The sequence below is a fragment of the Pseudophryne corroboree genome, chromosome 2, assembly GCF_028390025.1.
Source record: "Pseudophryne corroboree isolate aPseCor3 chromosome 2, aPseCor3.hap2, whole genome shotgun sequence".
Taxonomy (NCBI): Eukaryota; Metazoa; Chordata; class Amphibia; order Anura; family Myobatrachidae; genus Pseudophryne; species Pseudophryne corroboree.
The window spans coordinates 381,358,521-381,384,941 of NC_086445.1; the positions used below are offsets into that span (position 1 = coordinate 381,358,521).

Consider the following 26,421-nt stretch of genomic DNA (forward strand, 5'->3'; position numbering starts at 1 on the left):
GCAGGTAAAATCCACCCCCCCTCTCAGTGTCAGTGAAGCTAGATGCAGTCCGTGACTGCACTGGTTTCACTGTGACTGGCAGTGACTTCCTACTGGAAGTCCTACCTGTCAATCACAGACACACAAGTCTGTCCCATTGGGAGGTGTCTCCTCCTCTGGGACTGCCAGACAGGGCTCCGATGAGCAGAGAGCTGGCTTCTTGTAGGAAGCCACTCTTTGCCTTTTGCGCAGCCCTATTTGGCTTCTATGGGTTGCAGTCGGTGCAGTCCATAGAAGCCATGGGCAGTTGCACTGCGGCGTCTGTGCAAGCACCGGTCACGGCACGTGCCAGATCCACTGCACAGGAGCCGGGACCCGGGGACTTGCTGTCTCCTCTCCTCTTCGGGCACATGGGTAGCGGCAGCCCCCCTAGAAACATGCAAGTAGGAGCCACCGCTGGTACCAGAGTGGGGGCACAGGTGGGTGGCATGGAGTCAGTGAGCACAGGTGGAGCAGCATAGTATCACGTATACAGGGTGGGGACAGAGGGGGGCTGCACAGTGAGAGTATAAACAGTGGAGCAGAGGTGAAGCTATACAGTACAGTACCAGTGTACTAGTCTTTACCTGCTTTCGTTTGCAGACAGCTGCTGACTCCCAGTACAATCTCCCCAGAGGTGAAGCTAGCCCAGAAATTCATTCTTCATGCAGGGAGTTCAAATAACACTATTCTAGACTGCTCCTAAGTGCACTGGCTTCTGCCCCCTCCATGTACATACTCCAGCTGAAGGAAGAGCAGCCGACTCCTTCATTAAGCCCTGATCTCTTTATCCACTCTCTAGCCCCTAGAGTCAGCGGTGGTCATTTTCTTGTAGCCTTCTATGGGGGCAGCCATTTTCTGCTAGCCACTGCTGTTTAGCAGCCAGACAGTCGGAAGCAGGAGGACCTTTGTTTGCCTCCGTCAGCCAGGTGGCTGGGGATCACTTACATTTTACTGGCCCAGGGGCAGATGGCATCTGTCCCCCTTGCCATCCAGCTTCTGGCTATGTGTATCTATAGAGATTAATTTTCCTCTCTGGAACCTGTTGGAAAGTAACAGGATTCCTTAGCCTTTCCCAGCTGCTAGCTACACCTTTGTCCAAAATTTTGGTGATCTTGTCATAGAATATAACTTGTTACTTACTTATTAGTTTACTTGCATATTTTGCCCAGTTCCACATATGCACCATCAATAACCAATATCAGTTAACTTAGTAATACCGTCTTCCACCTAAATCCCAGATCAGACCTTTGTTTTTGAACATGGATCCAACCCAGGTCAGACACGAGTCAGACTTTGTTCACTTTGCAGCTTCAACCTGGGTTATACCTGGGTCGGCCCCATTTATACTGCACTGTGTGCAAACTTTCTGTTGAGCTGGCGCTTGGTGATGACATCATATCCAAGCTCCGGTGATCCATAGGCTTGTAACAGGACCTGGGTCACATGAACTGGGTCACTCATTTACATTGCATCCTTACCCAGGCTTTTCCTTGGTCAAACCTTGGTAGCTAAATGGATCAGATTCCCAGGTAACTGGACCTGGATTATTTTACCCTTTTCCACTGAGCAATGACCTGCGTTGACCCGGCAATAACCTGGGTTATAGTGGCAGTGGAAAAGGAGTATTTGTATATTATTCCTTGCGGAGGCAAAAAAAAAGTAGTAGAAATGCATTGTATAGAGAGAATGTTGCCTTTCAGGCTAAATTGCCCCTGAACAACTGGCACAGGCCTATGACTAGTGCTTATTACGGACATGTGAAGTACACTTCTGTAACAAAGTCCTTGGTTAAAAATATAATACTTTGGGAACAGTTTAAAATTCATATGAGAGAAGACAATGAACGAATTGATGTTTCTGCTGAAAATGCATGATAAATCACCTTGTTCTTAAGCTGATAAACACAATAAGAAATAGAAATTATTATTTTACACTGCACCAGTGAGATTCTCTATTAACAGGGGTAACTATGTATCTTGGATTTACAGTCATTTAATCTTTAACTTACAGATTTGATTTGAGATTTCACCTTGGTTAAACCACATCTTAAAAAAACAGACAACATCAAAATGCACAATTTGTTCCTTGGAGAAATTATAATCAAAGACTGCCGATCAACACACTTCACTGGTAAAAAAACAAAACAAAATACTGATGTACAAACTATGTAATGAAAAATAAATACAAAATAAAACGATTGCACCAGCAGCTTACACAATTCATTACCGAGTCCTAAAAACTAAGATTGAAAAATGGTGACCAGATTACATTATTACAGGACCACAGAGCCTGAGTCAGAAGTGAACACAATGTCAATGTCAGATGCAATGATTGATTGAGTGATTTTTGTCGCCACTGCGCATGCATCAGAGTCGTACTAAGTATGTTCCACAATGGTCTTAAGATAGCGGTCACTGGGAGGATTTATTTCCAAAGTGACTGACAGGTATCCAGGATTTGGGAGAGTTAAAGTGGGTGGCTAGAAAAATGTAGGTGTGTTGGGATCATTTTATGGGCATTCTGGACTTTCTCAGAGACCCAGTATGCAATCAATGTTTCTGTACTTCAGCGGTGGATGAGAAAATTTGGGCTTCAGAGGCAGATTTAGACCTCATGGGGCCCTAAAGCAAGACACCGATATGGGACCCCTCTTCCTCAAACCCCCCCCCCCCCCCCCCAGCAGTTAGTGTATGCCAAATCCCCCCATCCCACCCACAGTCAGTCCCCTGAAAAAGGGCATGGCCTTGTGGGGGAAGGGGCATGGCCACACAGTAGCATCCCCAATTCATGTTACGCCACACGTAGTAACCCTTATTTACCCTCCTATCTAGCCATCCCTCTCTCCTGATCCTGATTACTCTCCTTTCTCTCTACCTTTTATCTTCTTTCCCTCTCATCTCCCAAATCCATCCCACTTTTATGTGAATCTCTCTCTAGTGACTACCCTCCTTTTATTCAAACTCCCACCCGCATTATTCATTTCACATCTCACCCTGTACTAATTGCTCTCTCCATTGCCCTTGTCAGCCCCATGCTTACCCACATTTCTGCACAGTGCTATATACAAATGTTCTTATTTACACTATTATTTCAACATTCCACATTGCTCCTTTATTGACATTTTACCATTTGTTTACCTGTTAAATATGTTCTTCCTCTTCAGCTCTCCATCTTTAGCTTTCCCACATGAGCCATCCGATTAATTTATTTTCTGCCCTCTTCCCCCCACTCAGCTCCCTCCCCCTTTGCACAACAGCCTTAATGGCATTCTTCCCCATACAGTTGCCCTCCCTCTTATGTAATTCCCATGTTCCACTTCCCTCCACATTTTGCTCCCTTACCACCCCGCACTCTATGTCCCATTGTACCCTCCTCCCATATAGATCCCTTCACAGTCTCCCATGTAGACTTCTCTTTTACCCACTTGCCCATTTCGTACTCATCCGCCCTTCAGTTTGCATCTCCCTTTACGTTTCTGTCTCCCAAATATGTTCTCTGCGCCTGATCTACTTATCCAATTGCCCTCTTCCAAATTAAATTATCTTCCTATACTTTGAACACATTTAGTTTTGCACCATTTACTGTACCTCATTTTATTATCTATTTACAAATTAATTTGTTCCATACACAAGCACATCCCCCTTGTTGTCCAGCCTCACCTCCTTCCTTCTTCTCCTGCCCCATCCCGTCTCCTCCGGGATGCTGCCATAAATAACTAAAACACCATAAGCAGTGTCAATATCCTGTGCATCAAAGCTCTGTGTTGCCACCCTGCAGATCATTCTGCTCCTCTCTCCAGTGCCTGCACTCCTCTCCCCATCACCCTTGATCTCCTCCCCAGTGCCCAGTACCTGCTGCAGTGATCCAGCTCTTTGCTGAAAAGGAGAGCAGCTCCTGGCGGACTTGCAGATTGGCACCAGCTTTACAGTACTGCTGGCGTGACAGCGACTCCCCTGCACTGTAGTGCTCTCACGCACTACAGTGATTCAAACTCAAAATAAACTACAGCTACCGACAGTCCTGGCTCTCAGGAGCTCCCTGCAGCAAGGGCTGACGGAAGAGCAAGGGCTGCTGGGAGCTTTATATTAAGTTTCTTCACTGTAGTGTAGTGTGGTGCCAGAAACCGGTGCCAGTATTGTGGCTCCTGCCCAGATTCAGCACTGTTGGCAGCCCCCCTGGGACATGCCAGGTCCTAAGCAGCTGCTTTGGTCAAATAGCGATAAATCTGCTAATGATAGGCGACTCGATACAAAACAGCATCTGAGTCATTAGCTCTACAGAGCTTTGCTGGAAAAAGACTTTCTTAGGTTTTCTTATTTTACAAGGAAGCTGCTGGCAACAGTTTCCCTGCTTCGTGGGACTTAGGGGGGGAAGTAGGAACCAACTTATCAATTAGTTAATGGTTCTGCTTCCACTGACAGGACACCATTAGCTCCTGAAGGGTAATGAACACAGCCCAAGCCTGGCCAGCGTTCACTCCCACAGCACTGCCGCCACCTCCTAGCAGAGCCAGAAGTCAGTAGGCTGGTGAGTATATCACCGGAGTCCTGCAGAGAAGGGATCCTCTGGTCATCATTTGCGGCATACAGGTACACGCGCAGCGCGCGCCATGTCTCTCAGCACAAGGGAGCAGAGCGCGGGGGGGGGGGGGCGCACTCTGAGGGCATGTTTTAAAACCTTACTCTCACTGGCAAAAAGGGTACATACATGTACAGCCGCTGATGTGCCATATTACATTGCTGAGGCTGAAGGGCGGGGCTTCTCCTCAGACTTGCCAGAACACTCACTGGGTGCCATTTTCTCCTGCAGAAACTCCAGCGTGAAGCTCCTGAACGCTGTTTCTCCTCATGACAACGCTGATACAAGCACAGGGTGTTATAGAAGGGGCAGAGAGTGTTCATTATAATTAGGTCTGTGGGCCTGTTATTGATATATGCGCTGTAAGTGGGTAATATTTCCACAATTCACAATAAGGCGCAGTGTGTGGACTGGCAAATCCCTCTGTGTCTCTCTGACAGACTTTAGTGTGGGTCTGTCCCCAATAGCTCCCCTGTGTGATAGGGGTGTGTGTGTGTGTGTGTGTGTGTGTGTGTGTGTGTGTGTGTGTGTGTGTGTGTGTGTGTGTGTGTGTGTGTGTGTAACATGTCAGACATTGGGGAGGGTTCTTCCCAGAAGAACCCATTTTAGATGCACAAGAGGGTAATGTGGTGGCCTTTCCCTCTCAGAAGGAGCCGGAGTGGGTGAGAATGTTGCAAAAGAATATGTCAATGCTTGCAAAGAAATTCTCTGAGTCTGAACAACAGACTAAATATTGGAGGCAGTCTGTGGAGGATGCACTGTTTACTGACCCCTCCATATCATCCACTTGGGTCCCATCCAGTTCCTAGAAAAGGTCTCTGGCCCAGATAATGCAAGGGGACACAGACACAGTTTCCGACTCTGACGTCGACACTAGGGATTTGAGAGGGGTAGACCCCAAATTAGCCAAAAGCATACAATGTATGATAGTTGCTATAAAGGAAGTGTTGGAGTTTCCTGAAACAACACTGGTCCCAGAGGAAAAGGATTATTTTAAATTAAATAAAAAGCAGGTTGTGACTTTTCCTCCTTCAAAGGATTTGAATGCGTTCTTTGAAGAATCCTGGGCTAACCCTGAGAAGAAATTTACCCGTCCCAGAAGGATACATGTAGCGTACCCTTTCCCTGAGGAAGACAGGCACAAATGGGAGACACCCCCAATGATAGTCACCTCAGTTTCTCGGCTGTCTAAGAAAATAGATTTGCCTGCCCCTGGTTCAGCCTCTGTAAAAGATCCAGCTGACCGTAAATTAGAAACAACCCTAAAATCCATATATACGGCTAACGGAACAGTGCTCAGGCCCACCATTGTTTGCGCGTGGGTAGGTAACGCTGTGGAAAAATGGTCTGACAACTTGCTTGTTAACATAGACACAGTTGACAGGGATGAAATAGTCCTAACTCTCGGCCATATCAAAGATGCTGCAGGTTACTTAGTTGAAGCTATGAAGGATATTGGGTTGCTGAGTTCAAGATCCTCCGCTATGGCGATTTCAGCCCGCAGGGTGCTGTGGATCTGCCAATGGAATGCTGATGCGGAATCAAAAAAGAATATTGAGGCGCTTCCTTACAATGGAGAAGCCCTCTTTGGAGACAAGCTGGATGCCATGATTTCAACAACTACATCAGGTGCTCCCCCTAGGAAAGGATTTCATTCTCATACGATGCAATCCTTTCGGCCCAACAAGTCCAAAAAGGCAAAGGGTACCCCCTTCTTCGCAGGAAGAGGTCGAGGAAGAGGTAAAAAATCTACAACACCATCAGGCTCACAGGAGCAGAAGTCAACAGCTACTTCTGCTAAAACCTCAGCATGACCTGGGGCTCCCCTGCGGGAGTACGATCGGGTGGGGGCACATCTACTGTCTTTCAGCCAGGTCTGGGTTCACTCAGATCTGGATCCTTGGGTATTGCAGATAGTATCCCAAGGGTACAAATTGGAATTTCAGGGCCTTCCCCATGCCGATTTTTCAAATCAGCCTTACCAGCTTCTGTTCAGGACAGAGCAAAAGTGCTGAACGCAATACAGAAATTATGTCAAGACAACGTAATTTCCTTAGTTCCTGTGTCACAACAGGAAAAAGGGTTTTATTCAAGCCTGTTTGTATTGCCAAAACCAGATGGCTCGGTCAGACTGATTTTAGACCTAAAGACTCTGAACCTTTATTTGAAAAGGTTCAAATTCAAGATGGAATCCCTGAGCGCGGTGATCTTTAGCTTGGAGGAAAATGAATTTCTGGTATCGACAGACATCAAAGATGCTTATTTACATGTTCCCATCTACCCGCCGCATCAGGCATACCTGAGGTTTGCGGTGCAGGACTGCCACTACCAGTTCCAAACATTGCCTTTCGGGCTCTCCACGGCTCCGAGAATATTCACTAAGGTGATGGCGGAGATGATGGTTCTTCTTCGCAAGAAAGGAGTCAAAGTCATCCCATACTTTGACGATCTCCTCATAAAAGCGACATCCAGGTAGAAACTAGTGCAGAACATTGCACTTTCCCAGAAGGTGCTTCAACAGCACGGTTGGATCATAAACCTTCCAAAATCACAATTGGAACCCACAATGAGGTTATCATTTCTGGGAATGATATTGGACACGGAAGCACAGAAAGTATTCCTACTGGTGGAAAAGGCTCTGGAGATCCAGAGGATGGTCAAACAAGTTTTAAAACCAGCACTCGAATCGATTCATCAGTGCATCCGCCAGCTGGGGAAGATGGTAGCGGCCTACGACGCTCTACAATTTTGCCGATTCCACGCCAGGGTGATCCAATGGGACCTACTGGACAAGTGGTCTGGATCGCACCTACACATGCACCGGAGGATAATCCTGTCAACAAAAGCCAGAATTTCACTCTTGTGGTGGCTTCAAAGTTCTCACCTCCTGGAGGGATGCAGGTTTGGGATTCAGACTTGGATCCTGGTGACCACAGATTCAAGCCTCCGAGGTTGGGGAGCAGTCACGCAAGGGGAAAGCTTCCTAGGATGATGGTCAAGTCAAGAAGTACTCCTTCACATAAACATTCTGGAATTGAGAGCTGTGTACAACAGCCTTCGTCAAGCGGCACACCTTCTTCAAGGTCGTCCCATACAGATCCAGTCAGACAATGTAACGGCAGTAGCTCACATAAACCACCAGGGCGGAACAAAAAGCAGAGCGGCAATGGCAGAGGTGACAAAGATACTCCTCTGGGCAGAAAGACATGCAAAAGCTCTGTCGGCAATTTTAATTCCGGGAGTGGACAACTGGAAAGCAGACTTCCTCAGCAGACACGATCTCCATCCAGGAGGATGGGGCCTCCACTCAGAAGTCTTTGCAGAGGTAGCAGAACATTGGGGCGTTCCTCAATTAGATATGATGGCATCACATCTCAACAAGAAGCTTCAGAAATATTGTTCCAGGTCAAGAGACCCGCAAGCAATAGCAATGGATGCACTCGTGACCCAGTGGGTGTTTCAGTCGGTGTATCTGTTCCCTCCACTTCCACTAATACCAAAAGTTCTCGAGATCATCAGAAGAACAAGGGTTCAAGCAATTCTCATTGCTCCAGACTGCCAAGGAGGGCTTGGTATCCAGATCTTCAGGAGTTATTACTGGAAGATCCTCAGCATCTTCCTCTTCACGAGGACCTGCTTCAGCAGGGGCCATTTGTTTATCAAGACTTACCATGGCTGCGTTTGACGGCATGGCTGTTGAGTGCCAGATCCTAGCTCGTAAAGGTATTCCCAATGAAGTAATTCCCACATTTATTATGGCCAACAAAGGGGTAACGTCCAAACATTACCATCGTATTTGGAGAAAATATGTATCTTGGTGTGAATCCAAGAAGTCTCCTGCGGTGGAGTTTAAATTAGGACATCTTCTCCTATTTCTACAGGCGGGTGTGGATGCTGACTTGAGATTAGAGTCTATCAATGTCCAAATTTCGGCCTTGTCCATTTTCTTTCAGAAACAGTTGGCTTCCCTTCCTGAGGTCCAGATGTTCGTGAAGGGGGTTCTGCGCATCCAACCTCCTGCGGCACCATGGGATCTTAATTTGGTGTTGCAGTTCCTTAAATCGGACTCGTTTGAGCCTCTACAAGAGGTAGAGTTGAAGTTTTTCACTTGGAAAGTGGTCATGCTGTTGGCCTTGGCCTCAGGCAGACGAGTGTCTGAATTAAGGGCTCTGTCACACAAGAGTCTTTATTTGATTTTTCATGAAGATAAAGCTGAACTGCGGACGCGTCAGCATCTTCTTTCAAAGGTTGTGTCTTATTTCCATATCAACCAACCTGTGGTGGTGCCAGTGGATGTCGTCAGAGCGTTGAGGACTTAAGTTGCAAGAATGGCTCGATAAGGAAAACAGAATCTTTGTTTGTCCTCTATGACCCCAACAAGATTTGGGGTTGTGCTTCTAAGCAGACTATTGCGCGCTGGATCAGAGGTACCATTCAGCACGCTTATTCCACGGCAGGATTGCCGTTACAGAGTTCGGTAAAGGCCCACTCTACAAGGAAAGTGGGTTCTTCCTGGGCGGCTGCCCAGGGTGTCTCGGCGTAGCAAATTTGCAGAGCAGCTACTTGGTCAGGGGCAAACACATTTGCTAAGTTTTACAGATTGACACCTTGGCTGCTGACGACCTTCAGTTTGGTCAGTCAGTTCTGCAGGAACATTAGCACTTTCCCGCCCATACTGGGAGCTTTGGTACATCCCCATGGTACTAAAATGGACCCCAGCATCCTCTAGGACATAAGAGAAAATAGGATTTTAATTACCTACCGGTAAATCCTTTTCTCGTAGTCCGTAGAGGATGCTGTGCGCCCGGCCAGTGCTAATTTTTCCTGCAAATTTTGATTTGTCTTTTTACACGGGTTCTCATGTGTTAAGATGTTTTACAGCAGTTGCTGTTACGTTATGCATGCACGTTAGCATGGGTTATGTTAAAGGCCATGTTAGGCGACATGTTTTTTGGTATGGTGTGAGCTGGTGGGAATCTTGCCACTAGTTTAATGTAAATTCTTCTCTCGAAGTTGTCAGTCTCCTCGGGCACAGTTCCTATATTGAGGTCTGGAGGAGGGGCATAGAGGGAGGAGCCAGTTCACACTGTTGAAAAGACTTAAAGTGCCGAAGGCTCCTGCGGAACCGTCTATACCCCATGGTACTAAAATGGACCCCAGCATCCTCTACGGACTTCGAGAAAAGGATTTACGGGTAGGTAATTAAAATCCTATTTTCACACTTATACTGCGATTGCAGCAGCGCAAATCTCTGAATCAGGCCCTTAGAAGCAGCTGAGTTTGGCACCTTTAAGTTCAGTGCTGATACAATAATCATGATTGCTTTTTGTTTTTTGCATAATTCAATTAAACTAACGTGTGTGTTATGAGAAATTATTGTAATTGTTTGTTGGATCTTATGAAACAAATTATAACATAAAATTGTTATGATAGGATACTGCTACAAGTAAAATCAAATATTAAGCCATGTGACTTGCTAGAAGCAGAGTGATCATTAATAGAATGTAAGGTTATTAATCAATAACGCCACTCTTCTACAGAATCCCATCTGCAGACGCTCATTTACTGGACACCTGTAAGGCTAGCAGCTGACTTTAGTGCTTTATATCATCATGAGTTAATAGAGCTTCACAAAACAGCTTAAAGGCATAAACCAGAAAGCATCAAAGCTTTATTAACAGGTGCCAGCAGTGCAAACTTACTTGCATATGATGCTGTGGTGTCATGGGCAAAGTTTATAGTCATTAACCTTATGCATTTAATAATGCACAGTTAAATGTAAATGGTGCTGACCTGGAAATACTGTGAATAGATAAAGAAACAACAGAAAGTCTCTGAATGTTCTTATTCTGAATAGAGATTGTGCCTGGAGTACAGTATGCTCCTCACTTCGTCTGGGGTCACATAATAGACTATTGGTGCTCACATTAATGTTATAAATTGGTTCTGTGTCTGTGTTGTCTCTTATAAGACCAGTATGACCAAATGTAAGTAAATAGCTGTTTGAACTTATATTCTCTTTATTATTCTCTGACAAGTCATAGTTTACAGCGACACAATGTGTAAGTTGCATTGTGATTACGCCAGCATTCTCAGCATAAACATTACTGTCTAATTTTTAATTACATGCAAAATACTTAAAAACTTATAACACCATGTTTATTCACAGCAAGTAACCACAGGGGTTGGTATAAACTTACCCAGGTTGTGTATCATTTGTCACACAATGATATGTAAAAGTCCCAAACATCTGAACTCCAAGAATTCCATAAAGAAGAAGGAAAAACAGTAAAAATATAGAAACACTCCAGATCTGTTCTCCCGATCGCCTATAAAGACAGACATATGTACAGTTTGAACAAAAGTGCCATGTACAGTACTTCACTTAACTAGTTTATACTGTATAGCAAAAGCTACATCTTAAAATAGTAGAACAAACCTTTTAATATTAATATTTAATAATTTATTAATAAAAGGTGTCATGATGGTCATTACAACTGCACAACTGAATTGCATTAAACTGAAACACAATAAACAATGAAAATGCAAATGTTTAGCACTGTCAAGTTTAATTAATGTGACTTCTAAATTCTTTATACTATAATTTAAGAAGAAGAATTGTTGGGTATCAGGTACAGCCACGGAAAAGGTGTGTTACTGCATGTAAGAGGATTTAAAAAAAAAAAGTACAGATGAACAAACTTTAATGGAAAAGTTTCTAAAAATGAAAAGTAATAATGTTGCTCATAGCAACCTATCAGAATCTTGCTATCATTTCTCAATTGTATTCTAGAAAATGATAGACTGAATAGGATTGGTTGCTATGGGCAACACTTGCATTAGTCTGTTTTAGATGTTTTCGTAAATCCCTCTGTGTCTATGTGCACCAATCATACTGCTTACGGGGTCAGAGATGTACATAAATTTGAGTTACACAAATCTCTGATCTTTTTAGGTCTGTGCATGCACAGAAGCTGCACTGCGTATGTACAGATATGGTCCTTTGTTGATTGCAATGCCCCTAAAGCTGCATAACAATTGACATGCTCCTGGCATTTGGAGGCAGCGAAGGGGAGTGTTTCATAAAATATGGGCATTTTCTGGGTTGCCAAAGCCAGTGGCTGCGTCCCTGGATGAAGCTTTACTGTCCCAGAAGTGTCAATTACACGGGCATCCTGAGTAATCTGAGGGTTACTCAGATAGCCAATATTCATGCAGTTGATCTGACACAGTGTCTCCAGACGCAGTAGTGGATCAAAGACTTAGCAGTGGATGTCTTTACTTAAGGCAACTCTTGCGGCTTTTGCATAATTACGCACAGAGATGCAGCGGCTGTGCTTTTAGCGTTCACCTCTTAATCAGCTCCACTGTCCACACTTAACTAATATAATATTATCACGGAGTAGGAGGTATTTCTGTACAACAATCTGCCTTGTTATCCTTTCTATGGGAAAGCAGAATCACATTAAGATTTGTATTATTCCAAGATATATATCTTTACTGCATGTATTTGTTCTTTAGAAGCCTGACCATTTTTAAAATAAATACAAACCAGAATAAATTATTCTTTGCTCCTTCATGATTCATTATTTTCATGTTTTATATATGAAATTCACAAGTAGTAACTCTAATATTTTTTTGTAGATGCGAGAAATTATTCTTTAAGCCGAATGGGAAAGTGAAGAACAGTATCACTTTCTTTTTTATATATATATATATATATTGTAACACTGTAAGGGAACAAGGTGCCGTTTCGTGGGGTAAATGTTAGCAAGCAGCAGCTGAGGAATCACACAAGTCCAGTGTGTGGTGCAACTGGCCACGACCAGTTTTATTAGGCAGAAAACAAAACAAACATCAAAAGAAAATACCTTGCCTGTCCGGCACTAACTAAACACAAGACGTTCCTAACTGTCTCTAAACAAAAAAACACAGATTTTTCCAGTCAACACTGTGTGGCTCACATGTATAAGGAAGCGTACTTCTCTCACAGAGATCCTGCAGTCTTCCCAGGCAGTCTGCCCACACTAATCAGGCTAGCAGCCCTATAACCCACTTACACAGCTGAAACCCTGATTAGCCCTCTGTGAGGTCAAAGACCCAAACTGGGCCCAGCATCTGGAACTTGCCCTATCTTTCTTTCAGGGCCCTTATCCAGTTTTTCCAATAAACTGAAAAGGTTCTGAACTTCTGACAAAACAAAACATTTTCCTAATACAGGTAAGACAAGAACCTGGGACAAACATACCTGCCCTCAAACACTATTCCAGTGTTCTTGTCACATATCCCCCTCCCCTGTTTCGACCCAGGGGCCGGAACACTTGTAGCCCCCAAACAGAAGATGCGGGACATATATCAAATTCTCAGGGCGAGTCTCAGCAACTTCACACTGGGCTGTATCTGCACAAACCACCGTTTTCCACAGGCCTCATAAAGCTGCTGCTTTCACTTATGCGCAGAACGGCATGCTCGCATTCTCCACCAAGTTGTAACACTGTAAGGGAACAAGGTGCCGTTTCGTGGGGTAAATGTTAGCAAGCAGCAGCTGAGGAATCACACAAGTCCAGTGTGTGGTGCAACTGGCCACGACCAGTTTTATTAGGCAGAAAACAAAACAAACATCAAAAGAAAATACCTTGCCTGTCCGGCACTAACTAAACACAAGATGTTCCTAACTGTCTCTAAACAAAAAAACACAGATTTTTCCAGTCAACACTGTGTGGCTCACATGTATAAGGAAGCGTACTTCTCTCACAGAGATCCTGCAGTCTTCCCAGGCAGTCTGCCCACACTAATCAGGCTAGCAGCCCTATAACCCACTTACACAGCTGAAACCCTGATTAGCCCTCTGTGAGGTCAAAGACCCAAACTGGGCCCAACATCTGGAACTTGCCCTATCTTTCTTTCAGGGCCCTTATCCAGTTTTTCCAATAAACTGAAAAGGTTCTGAACTTCTGACAAAACAAAACATTTTCCTAATACAGGTAAGACAAGAACCTGGGACAAACATACCTGCCCTCAAACACTATTCCAGTGTTCTTGTCACATATCCCCCTCCCCTGTTTCGACCCAGGGGCCGGAACACTTGTAGCCCCCAAACAGAAGATGCGGGACAATGCATCTGCATTGGCCAATTGTGTACCCGGTCTATGTTCAACAGTAAACTTAAAATCCTGCAATGCTAGAAACCATCTAGTTACCCGAGCATTCTGACCTCTATTTACATACATCCATTTTAAAGGGGCGTGATCTGTCACTAGTCTGAACTGTCTACCCAAGAGGTAATATCTCAAGGTATCTAGTGCCCACTTAATGACCAAAGCCTCCTTTTCCACAATGGCATACCGTTTTTCATGCTCATTGAGTTTCCTACTCAAATAAATGATAGGATGTTCGTCCCCATCTTTGGTTTGGGACAACACAGGCCCTATCCCTACCTCTGAGGCATCTGTCTGTGCAACAAATTATTTCGAGAAATCTGGTGTCATCAATACCGGTTGTAAACACAAAGCCACTTTTAATGTTTTGAACGCTTTTTCTGCATCAGGGTTCCATTTCACCATATTTGACTGCTTCCCTTTGGTAAGGTCTGACAACGGCACTGCTGTGGTCGCAAAATTGGGAATAAACTGTCTATAGTACCCAGTTATTCCCAAAAAAGCCCTAACCTGTTTTTTATTCACTGGACGAGGCCACTTTTGAATAGCATCAATTTTATTCAACTGGGGCCTAATCAGACCTCTGCCTATGTTGAAGCCCAAGTATTTGACCTCCTCCATTGCGAGGCAGCACTTCTTTGGGTTAGCAGTTAGCCCTGCCTCTCTGATTGAGTCCAGTACTGTTTGCACTTTAACCAAATGGGACCCCCAGTCTGTACTGTGAATTACCACATCATCCAAATAGGCAGCTGCATATTTTCTATGGGGCCTCAAAATTTTATCCATCACCCGTTGAAAGGTTGCTGGAGCCCCATGCAACCCAAAGGGTAACATCTTATACTGGTATAGCCCCTCCGGAACCGAAAAGGCTGTTTTTTCTTTTGCGCTATCAGTTAAAGGTATTTGCCAGTACTCTTTGGTCAGGTCCAACGTGGTGAGAAACCTGGCTGTTCCCAGCCTTTCTATAAGCTCATCCACACGGGGCATGGGGTATGCGTCAAATTTGGACACCTCATTTAACTTACAAAAGTCATTACAGAAGCGTATGCTACCGTCTGGCTTCGGGATGAGAACTATGGGTCTGGACCACTCACTGTTAGATTCCTCTATGACTCCAAGTTCTAACATGGTTTTAACTTCTTTAGAAACAGCTTCTCGCTGAGCTTCAGGAATCCTATATGGCTTTAAATGGATCCTGACCCCTGGTTCTGTGACAATGTCATGTTTTATTATGGTCGTTCGGCAAAGGCAGCTCTGAAAATATCTCCCTATTTTGGATGAGAAATTCTTTAACCTGATTGTTCTGATCAGCTGATAACGTCTCTGACACCTTTACTGCGGGAAGCAACCGAGGTGAAGACACCGAAGGGCTAGGCTCCGCTGACAGAGACAACCTATCTTTCCAGGGTTTGATTAAGTTAACATGGTAGATTTGTTCAGGTTTTCTCTTTCCCGGTTGGTATACTTTGTAATTAACCTCATTCACTTTTTCCCTAATCTGAAATGGACCCTGCCATTTAGCTAGGAACTTGCTTTCCACAGTGGGTACCAAAACAAGAACTCTATCTCCGGGAGCAAATTCCAGTATCTTGGCACTCCGGTTATATACCCTCTGTTGAGCACTTTGGGCCTGTTCCATGTGCTCTCTGACAATAGGTACCACGGCTGCAATCCTATCCTGCATTTGTGTTACATGTTCAATAACGCTTCTATAAGGAGTGGACTGTCCTTCCCACGTCTCTTTGGCAATGTCCAACAGCCCTCTGGGATGTCTACCATACAACAAATCAAATGGAGAAAACCCTGTAGAGGACTGAGGAACTTCTCTGATGGCCATTAACAAGTAGGGCAACAAACAATCCCAGTTTTTCCCATCTCTATCAACAACCTTTTTTAACATACTTTTTAATGTTTTATTGAACCTCTCCACCAACCCATCAGTTTGGGGATGGTAGATGGACGTCCTGAGGTGAGTGACCTTAAATAATTTGCACAATTCTTTCATGGTCCTTGACATAAATGGAGTACCTTGGTCAGTCAAAATTTCTTTTGGTATTCCCACTCTACTAAAAACCTGCACCTGCTCCCTAGCTATCGCCTTGGTTGTGATAGTGCGTAAAGGGACAGCCTCAGGATATCGAGTGGCATAGTCCATAATTACCAGGATATACTGATGGCCCTGAGCGTACTTTAACAAGGGCCCCACGAGATCCATGGCTATTCTGTCAAATGGGACCTCTATAATAGGCATGGGAACTAGTGGGCTCCTGAAATGGGGTCTAGGGGCATGATACTGGCATTCAGGACAGGAAGAACAATATTCAGGCACTTCTTTATAAACCCCTGGCAAGAAGAACTTTTGTAAAACTCTTTCAGTGGTTTTTTCAGCCCCTAAATGTCCTGCTGTAACGTGACTATGAGCTAAATCCAGTACCGTTCTCCGATAAGGCTGGGGAACTACCAGCTGTTCCACCACATCCTCACCCTTTTTGACAATGTGGTACAAGAGCTCATTACAGATGGCCATGTGGGGATACATAACCCTGTCACCTGGTACCACAGGTTCCCTATTAACAATCTTAACATTCTCTCTAGCCTTTATCAAGGTAGGATCCTTTAACTGTTCAGACGCAAACAGATCCTTCTTTACCTCCAGGTCAGGCACGCTTTCAGTTCTAACTACTATGTCTCTGTTTCCAGCAAGAGGGTCCTCACTGGACTCCCCATCTGTCACTTCCCCAGCCAAACTAGCAAACGGCAAAGGGTCAGAAAGTTCCGAAGACACACGTACATCCATAAAATCACTGGTATTATCAACTGGCTCTTTACCTCTCACATTTGTTGATAAACGTGATTCCCACAGTTTCCAAAATTGAGGAAAATCCCTCCCTATTATGGCCTCATGCACCAGGGTGGGGGCCAGTCCTACTTTAACAATTGCTGACCCACAACAAGTTTCTATATTCACTTCAGCAGTGACATAATGTTGGGTATCCCCATGTATGCAAGTTACCCCAATAGGTATTTGCTGGACCTTTAAGGGGTTCACTAACCCAGCTTTCACGAGGGTAACTAAACTTCCTGAATCTAGCAAGGCCTCTACCCGGTTACCCTCTAAGAACACATCACACATTTGTTTTTCCAGCTCAGGTGAAGGTACCACAGTACAGGCTAACCTAGCAAAGAAAGACATTCTGCGACATTCAAAGGCAGCATCAAATTGCATGGGTTCTTGCGTGACTGGGCAATTGGCAATAACATGACCTGGCATACCACACCTAAAACATTTAACCACACGATTATCAACCCGTTTGGGCAGCATAGACCGTTCTAGCCCCATTGGCCTGTCTCCAGGGCCAGTGTTTACAGTCTCTCCAGCCTTGCGTTCTCTTAACCGCCCAGCAACGCTTTCCCACGGAACAGTCTTACCAGTCTTCACTGAAGAGCGCTGTCGAGGATCTATGGGTTGCTGGGTGGTCATCAGTAGTTCCTCTGCCGCCAAATACCTCTCTACCATGTCCACTAATTGGTCAGCAGTATCCGGGTTTCCATGGCTCACCCACTTGCGCAGGACCACAGGCAAAGATCTCAAATAGCGGTCCATGACGACTCTTTCAACCATCTGGGGACCAGTTAATGTCTCTGGCTGTAACCATTTTTTTGTTAGCTGAATAAGGTCGTGCATCTGGGAGCGAGGCGGCTTCTCCATGGCGTACACCCAACGGTGCACCCGTTGTGCTCGTACTGACAGCGTGACTCCCAGGCGGGTCAGGATCTCAGTCTTTAGTTTATCATAGTCCCGAGCCTCAGCAGGGCTTAAATCAAAGTACGCTATTTGGGGCTCACCTGACAGAAAAGGCGCCAGCAGACTGGACCACTGTGCTTTCGGCCAGTTCTCACGCTCGGCAGTCCTTTCAAACGTGGTCAGGTAGGCCTCTACATCATCAGCCTCTGTCATTTTCTGCAGGAAGTGACTGGCCCGTATAGAACTAGAGCTGGTCGGAGCACTGACGGCCACATCTCCAATCCGGGCTGCAAGGCTCTGCACCACTTCTGTTAAGGCCTCTCTATCCTGACGCTGTTGCCTGTAAAGTTCGTCAATAGCCACCTGCTGCTGTCTCCTATTTTCCTCCATTGCCACCTGCTGCTGTCTCCTATTTTCCTCCATTGCCACCTGCTGCTCTCTCCTATTTTCCTCCATTGCCACCTGCTGCTGTCTGTTGGCCTCCTGCTGAGCCACTGTAGCTTGCAGCAAGGCTTTGAGCAGTTCCTCCATGTCGACAGATTTTTCAGGCGGCTTTGTAGCTGCTTTTACCCAGGACATATATCAAATTCTCAGGGCGAGTCTCAGCAACTTCACACTGGGCTGTATCTGCACAAACCACCGTTTTCCACAGGCCTCATAAAACTGCTGCTTTCACTTATGCGCAGAACGGCATGCTCGCATTCTCCACCAAGTTGTAACACTGTAAGGGAACAAGGTGCCGTTTCGTGGGGTAAATGTTAGCAAGCAGCAGCTGAGGAATCACACAAGTCCAGTGTGTGGTGCAACTGGCCACGACCAGTTTTATTAGGCAGAAAACAAAACAAACATCAAAAGAAAATACCTTGCCTGTCCGGCACTAACTAAACACAAGATGTTCCTAACTGTCTCTAAACAAAAAAACACAGATTTTTCCAGTCAACACTGTGTGGCTCACATGTATAAGGAAGCGTACTTCTCTCACAGAGATCATGCAGTCTTCCCAGGCAGTCTGCCCACACTAATCAGGCTAGCAGCCCTATAACCCACTTACACAGCTGAAACCCTGATTAGCCCTCTGTGAGGTCAAAGACCCAAACTGGGCCCAACATCTGGAACTTGCCCTATCTTTCTTTCAGGGCCCTTATCCAGTTTTTCCAATAAACTGAAAAGGTTCTGAACTTCTGACAAAACAAAACATTTTCCTAATACAGGTAAGACAAGAACCTGGGACAAACATACCTGCCCTCAAACACTATTCCAGTGTTCTTGTCACATATCCCCCTCCCCTGTTTAGACCCAGGGGCCGGAACACTTGTAGCCCCCAAACAGAAGATGCGGGACAATGCATCTGCGTTGGCCAATTGTGTACCCGGTCTATGTTCAACAGTAAACTTAAAATCCTGCAATGCTAGAAACCATCTAGTTACCCGAGCATTCTGACCTCTATTTACATACATCCATTTTAAAGGGGCGTGATCTGTCACTAGTCTGAACTGTCTACCCAAGAGGTAATATCTCAAGGTATCTAGTGCCCACTTAATGACCAAAGCCTCCTTTTCCACAATGGCATACCGTTTTTCATGCTCATTGAGTTTCCTACTCAAATAAATGATAGGATGTTCGTCCCCATCTCTGGTTTGGGACAACACAGCCCCTATCCCTACCTCTGAGGCATCTGTCTGTACAACAAATTATTTCGAGAAATCTGGTGTCATCAATACCCGTTGTAAACACAAAGCCACTTTTAATGTTTTGAGCGCTTTTTCTGCATCAGGGTTCCATTTCACCATATTTGACTGCTTCCCTTTGGTAAGGTCTGACAACGGCACTGCTGTGGTCGCAAAATTGGGAATAAACTGTCTATAGTACCCAGTTATTCCCAAAAAAGCCCTAACCTGTTTTTTATTCACTGGACGAGGCCACTTTTGAATAGCATCAATTTTATTCAACTGGGGCCTAATCAGACCTCTGCCTATGTTGAAGCCCAAGTATTTGACCTCCTCCATTGCGAGGCAGCACTTCTTTGGGTTAGCAGTTAGCCCTGCCTCTCTGATTGAGTCCAGTACTGTTTGCACTTTAACCAAATGGGACCCCCAGTCTGTACTGTGAATTACCACATCATCCAAATAGGCAGCTGCATATTTTCTATGGGGCCTCAAAATTTTATCCATCACCCGTTGAAAGGTTGCTGGAGCCCCATGCAACCCAAAGGGTAACATCTTATACTGGTATAGCCCCTCCGGAACCGAAAAGGCTGTTTTTTCTTTTGCGCTATCAGTTAAAGGTATTTGCCAGTACTCTTTGGTCAGGTCCAACGTGGTGAGAAACCTGGCTGTTCCCAGCCTTTCTATAAGCTCATCCACACGGGGCATGGGGTATGCGTCAAATTTGGACACCTCATTTAACTTACAAAAGTCATTACAGAAGCGTATGCTACCGTCTGGCTTCGGGATGAGAACTATGGGTCTGGACCACTCACTGTTAGATTCCTCTATGACTCCAAGTTCTAACATGGTTTTAACTTCTTTAGAAACAGCTTCTCGCTGAGCTTCAGGAATCCTATATGGCTTTAAATGGATCCTGACCCCTGGTTCTGTGACAATGTCATGTTTTATTATGGTCGTTCGGCAAAGGCAGCTCTGAAAATATCTCCCTATTTTGGATGAGAAATTCTTTAACCTGATTGTTCTGATCAGCTGATAACGTCTCTGACACCTTTACTGCAGGAAGCAACCGAGGTGAAGACACCGAAGGGCAAGGCTCCGCTGACAGAGACAACCTATCTTTCCAGGGTTTGATTAAGTTAACATGGTAGATTTGTTCAGGTTTTCTCTTTCCCGGTTGGTATACTTTGTAATTAACCTCATTCACTTTTTCCCTAATCTGAAATGGACCCTGCCATTTAGCTAGGAACTTGCTTTCCACAGTGGGTACCAAAACAAGAACTCTATCTCCGGGAGCAAATTCCAGTATCTTGGCACTCCGGTTATATACCCTCTGTTGAGCACTTTGGGCCTGTTCCATGTGCTCTCTGACAATAGGTACCACGGCTGCAATCCTATCCTGCATTTGTGTTACATGTTCAATAACGCTTCTATAAGGAGTGGACTGTCCTTCCCACGTCTCTTTGGCAATGTCCAACAGCCCTCTGGGATGTCTACCATACAACAAATCAAATGGAGAAAACCCTGTAGAGGACTGAGGAACTTCTCTGATGGCCATTAACAAGTAGGGCAACAAACAATCCCAGTTTTTCCCATCTCTATCAACAACCTTTTTTAACATACTTTTTAATGTTTTATTGAACCTCTCCACCAACCCATCAGTTTGGGGATGGTAGATGGACGTCCTGAGGTGAGTGACCTTAAATAATTTGCACAATTCTTTCATGGCCCTTGACATAAATGGAGTACCTTGGTCAGTCAAAATTTCTTTTGGTATTCCCACTCTACTAAAAACCTGCACCAGCTCCCTAGCTATCGCCTTGGTTGTGATAGTGCGTTAAGGGACAGCCTCAGGATATCGAGTGGCATAGTCCATAATTACCAGGATATACTGATGGCCCTGAGCGGACTTTAACAAGGGCCCCACGAGATCCATGGCTATTCTGTCAAATGGGACCTCTATAATAGGCATGGGAACTAGTGGGCTCCTGAAATGGGGTCTAGGGGCATGATACTGGCATTCAGGACAGGAAGAACAATATTCAGACACTTCTTTATAAACCCCTGGCCAGAAGAACTTTTGTAAAACTCTTTCAGTGGTTTTTTCTGCCCCTAAATGTCCTGCTGTAACGTGACTATGAGCTAAATCCAGTACCGTTCTCCGATAAGGCTGGGGAACTACCAGCTGTTCCACCACATCCTCACCCTTTTTGACAATGTGGTACAAGAGCTCATTACAGATGGCCATGTGGGGATACATAACCCTGTCACCTGGTACCACAGGTTCCCTATTAACAATCTTAACATTCTCTCTAGCCTTTATCAAGGTAGGATCCTTTAACTGTTCAGACGCAAACAGATCCTTCTTTACCTCCAGGTCAGGCACGCTTTCAGTTCTAACTACTATGTCTCTGTTTCCAGCAAGAGGGTCCTCACTGGACTCCCCATCTGTCACTTCCCCAGCCAAACTAGCAAACGGCAAAGGGTCAGAAAGTTCCGAAGACACACGTACATCCATAAAATCACTGGTATTATCAACTGGCTCTTTACCTCTCACATTTGTTGATAAACGTGATTCCCACAGTTTCCAAAATTGAGGAAAATCCCTCCCTATTATGGCCTCATGCACCAGGGTGGGGGCCAGTCCTACTTTAACAATTGCTGACCCACAACAAGTTTCTATATTCACTTCAGCAGTGACATAATGTTGGGTATCCCCATGTATGCAAGTTACCCCAATAGGTATTTGCTGGACCTTTAAGGGGTTCACTAACCCAGCTTTCACGAGGGTAACTAAACTTCCTGAATCTAGCAAGGCCTCTACCCGGTTACCCTCTAAGAACACATCACACATTTGTTTTTCCAGCTCAGGTGAAGGTACCTGTCACAACTGAGGGCTGGGGACCGTGACTGGGAGCCTCAGTTGTAGGGGCTGACGGGTACTTAAATTTAGGAGGAGCTATGTGACTCCTGGACATACGTATTGACAGCAGCAAAGAATGCCCGAGGGCGTGACCACGACAACTGGGAATTCCTTAAGTGCTTTTATTAAATAAAAAGTCAAATAACGTGCAAAAGAATAATATAAAGTCACACGTGATAATTAAGTTCACAATCGGTGAAGGCCAGTAACCTGGAACATGGAAGAAAGTCCTGTAAACAATAAATGAGGCTGGGGTTCACTGGAAGATGAGGAATGAAGCTGTGGTTCGCTGGAAGATGAGGAATGAAACTGGAGTGCGCAGGAACTGAAGAATGAAGGATGATTACTGCAAAGCAAAAGTTCAAACACAGGAATCCAAAGTAGGCTGTAGGGGGTTAACACTGGAGAGTCGGGTTACACAGGCAGAGTGTAATCACCAGGGAAGTCAGGCTGATTTGCAGAATGGAATTGCAGGAGAAAATCTGTAGTGAAGCTTGTAGGCTGGAATCACAGATGACAATGAAAGCACTGACGATCTTTTGGGAGCTGGGACCGGATATTTATACCTGCTGCATAGCAGGGATTGGCTGAGCAATTATGACAAGGCTCCAGCACCGTGGATAGGAGGAATAATGTCATGTGACTGGAGTCTAACATGGCTGCGCCCATGAACAAACAAAGAAGGGGAATTAAGTACTATAGGGAAGGTGCAACACTTGCGATGTAGGCCGCAGTAGCAGAATAACATGCGCCCAGTGGCGCGCGGCGGTCAGCGAGACAGGAGTGGCAGCAGAGGCCCATGGAGGACGTACATCCAGAAGGAAAATGGTGTCTCAGTATCCGGATCGTGACAGTACCCCTCCTTTTAGGAGTGGCCCCAGGACACTTCTTAAGTTTACCTGGCCATCTGGAATGGAACTTCTGGATGAAGACTTATGCCAACTTGGAAGTGGGGAATCCATGACAGAATCCATCGAGGGATGAGACCACGGACGATGAGGATCAGACAAGGAAACCAGTTGCCTAGTGGGTAACTGGCGGGATACTTTGTGCTGGGCACATTTCGGGCAGGAGGCCACAAATTCAGCAATGTCCTTCTTTAGGGTCGGCCACCAATTTGACCTGGAGACGAATTTTAAGGTCTTGCGTATGCCCACGTGTCCGGCAAAGCGAGAGGAATGTGCCCGATGCAAGAGCTTCCTCCTGAAAGCCGGCTTCACAAAATTTTTCCCTGGCGGGGGCATAGAGTCCATACTCACTGCGGAGAACGCCACTGGATCAACAATACAATGCTTGTCAGTAGACTCAGACTCATTTTCTTGCTCCCGAGAGCGGGAAAGAGCATCAGCCTTGTGATTCGGTGACCCTGGACAAAACTGTAGCTTGGAGTCTTGGCACAGAGGAGACAGGACATCAGAAGACTTGTAGGAGGATATGCGAACTGGAAGCTCTTTTTGGAGACAGGTCTCTGAGCAGGAAGGACCCCATGCCAGGATACGGGTCGACTTCCAATCAACTTGAGGATTATGCAGACGTAGCCATGGAAGGCCTAGGACCACAGGATGGGTGGCCCTGGGGATAACCTGGAAAGAAATCAACTCTGTATGCTGGTCCCCTACCTTCAGACGGATAGGTAGGGTCTTGGAGGTAATCACCGCCTCAGGAATCCTACTGCCGTCCACGGCAGTTAGAGATATCGGTGATGACAGTCTCTCAGTGGGAAGAGACCACTGCTTAACGAACCTCTCTGTAATAAAGTTTCCGGCTGCTCCAGAATCCAATAAGGCAGTGAGATTCTTTGTACGCGGAGCCACCTGCAGAGAAACTGAGAGATTGCAGTTACTTGGAAATGGAGAGAAATTCGTCACTCCTAGCTGACCTTCTCCTTGGTGGGCTAGGACTTGAGGTTGTCCCGGACGCTTGGGACAGGACTTGATAACGTGAGAAGATTCGGCACAATACAAACAGAGACGCTCAGCGAGACGTCTACTACGCTCTGCCTGAGATAAACGAGAGCGACCTATCTGCATAGGTTCCTCCCGAGACGGAGATGGCTGACGAGGAATGGAAACAGTAGGAATCCTGGGAAATGTGGATCTTCCTCGTTCAACAGCCCTTTCACGGAACCGTAAATCGACCTTAGTGCAGAGGGAAATGAGCTCGTTTAAAGTTAAAGGCAAGTCTCTAGCAGCGAGCTCATCTTTGATACGCTCGGATAGCCCTCCCCAGAAGGCTGCATAAAGAGCGTCATCATTCCAAGAGACTTCAGATGCCAAGGTCTGGAATTGCACCAAATACTGACCGACAGTTCGCGTCCCCTGACGCAGTCGAAGGATCTCTGAGGAAGCTGATGTCACTCGACCTGGCTCATCGAAAATTCGTCTGAACGTTGCCACGAAGTTAGCATAGGATGACAACAGGACATCAGACCTTTCCCATATAGGTGAGGCCCAGTCTAGAGCGGCACCAGTGAGTAGAGAAATAAGGTATGCCACCTTAATGCGGTCAGTAGGGAAACTGCTGGGTTGCAATTCAAATTGGATCTCGCACTGGTTTAGGAAACCCCTGCAGGCTTTAGGGGATCCATCATATTTAGCAGGAGTCGGCAAGTGAAGATAGGGAACAGGAACAGGTACGGTGGGTGGGGACACCACCGGAGGCGCTGGAGTCGGCACACTGGACGCCCCTGATCCACGGAGGGCCGCTTGAATTTCATCCAGCCGGGAGGAGAGGTCCTGGAGACAGCGAACAACATGGTCCTGAGCAGCCTCCTGACGTTCAAGGCGGGTTGCCAATTCTTGTATCAGCCTAAGCGCTTGGGACAGGTCTCCGGCTGGATCCATTTGGTCAGTGCTTACTGTCACAACTGAGGGCTGGGGACCGTGACTGGGAGCCTCAGTTGTAGGGGCTGACGGGTACTTAAATTTAGGAGGAGCTATGTGACTCCTGGACATACGTATTGACAGCAGCAAAGAATGCCCGAGGGCGTGACCACGACAACTGGGAATTCCTTAAGTGCTTTTATTAAATAAAAAGTCAAATAACATGCAAAAGAATAATATAAAGTCACACGTGATAATTAAGTTCACAATCGGTGAAGGCCAGTAACCTGGAACATGGAAGAAAGTCCTGTAAACAATAAATGAGGCTGGGGTTCACTGGAAGATGAGGAATGAAGCTGTGGTTCGCTGGAAGATGAGGAATGAAACTGGAGTGCGCAGGAACTGAAGAATGAAGGATGATTACTGCAAAGCAAAAGTTCAAACACAGGAATCCAAAGTAGGCTGTAGGGGGTTAACACTGGAGAGTCGGGTTACACAGGCAGAGTGTAATCACCAGGGAAGTCAGGCTGATTTGCAGAATGGAATTGCAGGAGAAAATCTGTAGTGAAGCTTGTAGGCTGGAATCACAGATGACAATGAAAGCACTGACGATCTTTTGGGAGCTGGGACCGGATATTTATACCTGCTGCATAGCAGGGATTGGCTGAGCAATTATGACAAGGCTCCAGCACCGTGGATAGGAGGAATAATGTCATGTGACTGGAGTCTAACATGGCTGCGCCCATGAACAAACAAAGAAGGGGAATTAAGTACTATAGGGAAGGTGCAACACTTGCGATGTAGGCCGCAGTAGCAGAATAACATGCGCCCAGTGGCGCGCGGCGGTCAGCGAGACAGGAGTGGCAGCAGAGGCCCATGGAGGACGTACATCCAGAAGGAAAATGGTGTCTCAGTATCCGGATCGTGACAGTACCACAGTACAGGCTAACCTAGCAAAGAAAGACATTCTGCGACATTCAAAGGCAGCATCAAATTGCATGGGTTCTTGCGTGACTGGGCAATTGGCAATAACATGACCTGGCATACCACACCTAAAACATTTAACCACACGATTATCAACCCGTTTGGGCAGCATAGACCATTCTAGCCCCATTGGCCTGTCTCCAGGGCCAGTGTTTACAGTCTCTCCAGCCTTGCGTTCTCTTAACCGCCCAGCAACGCTTTCCCACGGAACAGTCTTACCAGTCTTCACTGAAGGGCGCTGTCGAGGATCTATGGGTTGCTGGGTGGTCATCAGTAGTTCCTCTGCCGCCAAATACCTCTCTACCATGTCCACTAATTGGTCAGCAGTATCCGGGTTTCCATGGCTCACCCACTTGCGCAGGACCACAGGCAAAGATCTCAAATAGCGGTCCATGACGACTCTTTCAACCATCTGGGGACCAGTTAATGTCTCTGGCTGTAACCATTTTTTTGTTAGCTGAATAAGGTCGTGCATCTGGGAGCGAGGCGGCTTCTCCATGGCGTACACCCAACGGTGCACCCATTG

The 26,421-nt window shown here is 45.9% G+C and overlaps 1 protein-coding gene across 3 annotated transcripts in view; it reads right to left on the reverse strand.

Annotated features, from left to right (window-relative positions):
• The window catches only part of NALCN (sodium leak channel, non-selective), a 1,296,054-nt gene that overhangs the window by 992,448 nt on the left and 277,185 nt on the right, over positions 1-26,421 (reverse strand). For all 3 annotated transcript variants that reach the window (XM_063953246.1, XM_063953245.1, XM_063953244.1), the window contains one exon: positions 10,800-10,928. In XM_063953246.1, coding sequence (XP_063809316.1) covers positions 10,800-10,928 — 129 coding nt within the window. The remainder of the gene's footprint in view (positions 1-10,799; positions 10,929-26,421) is intronic.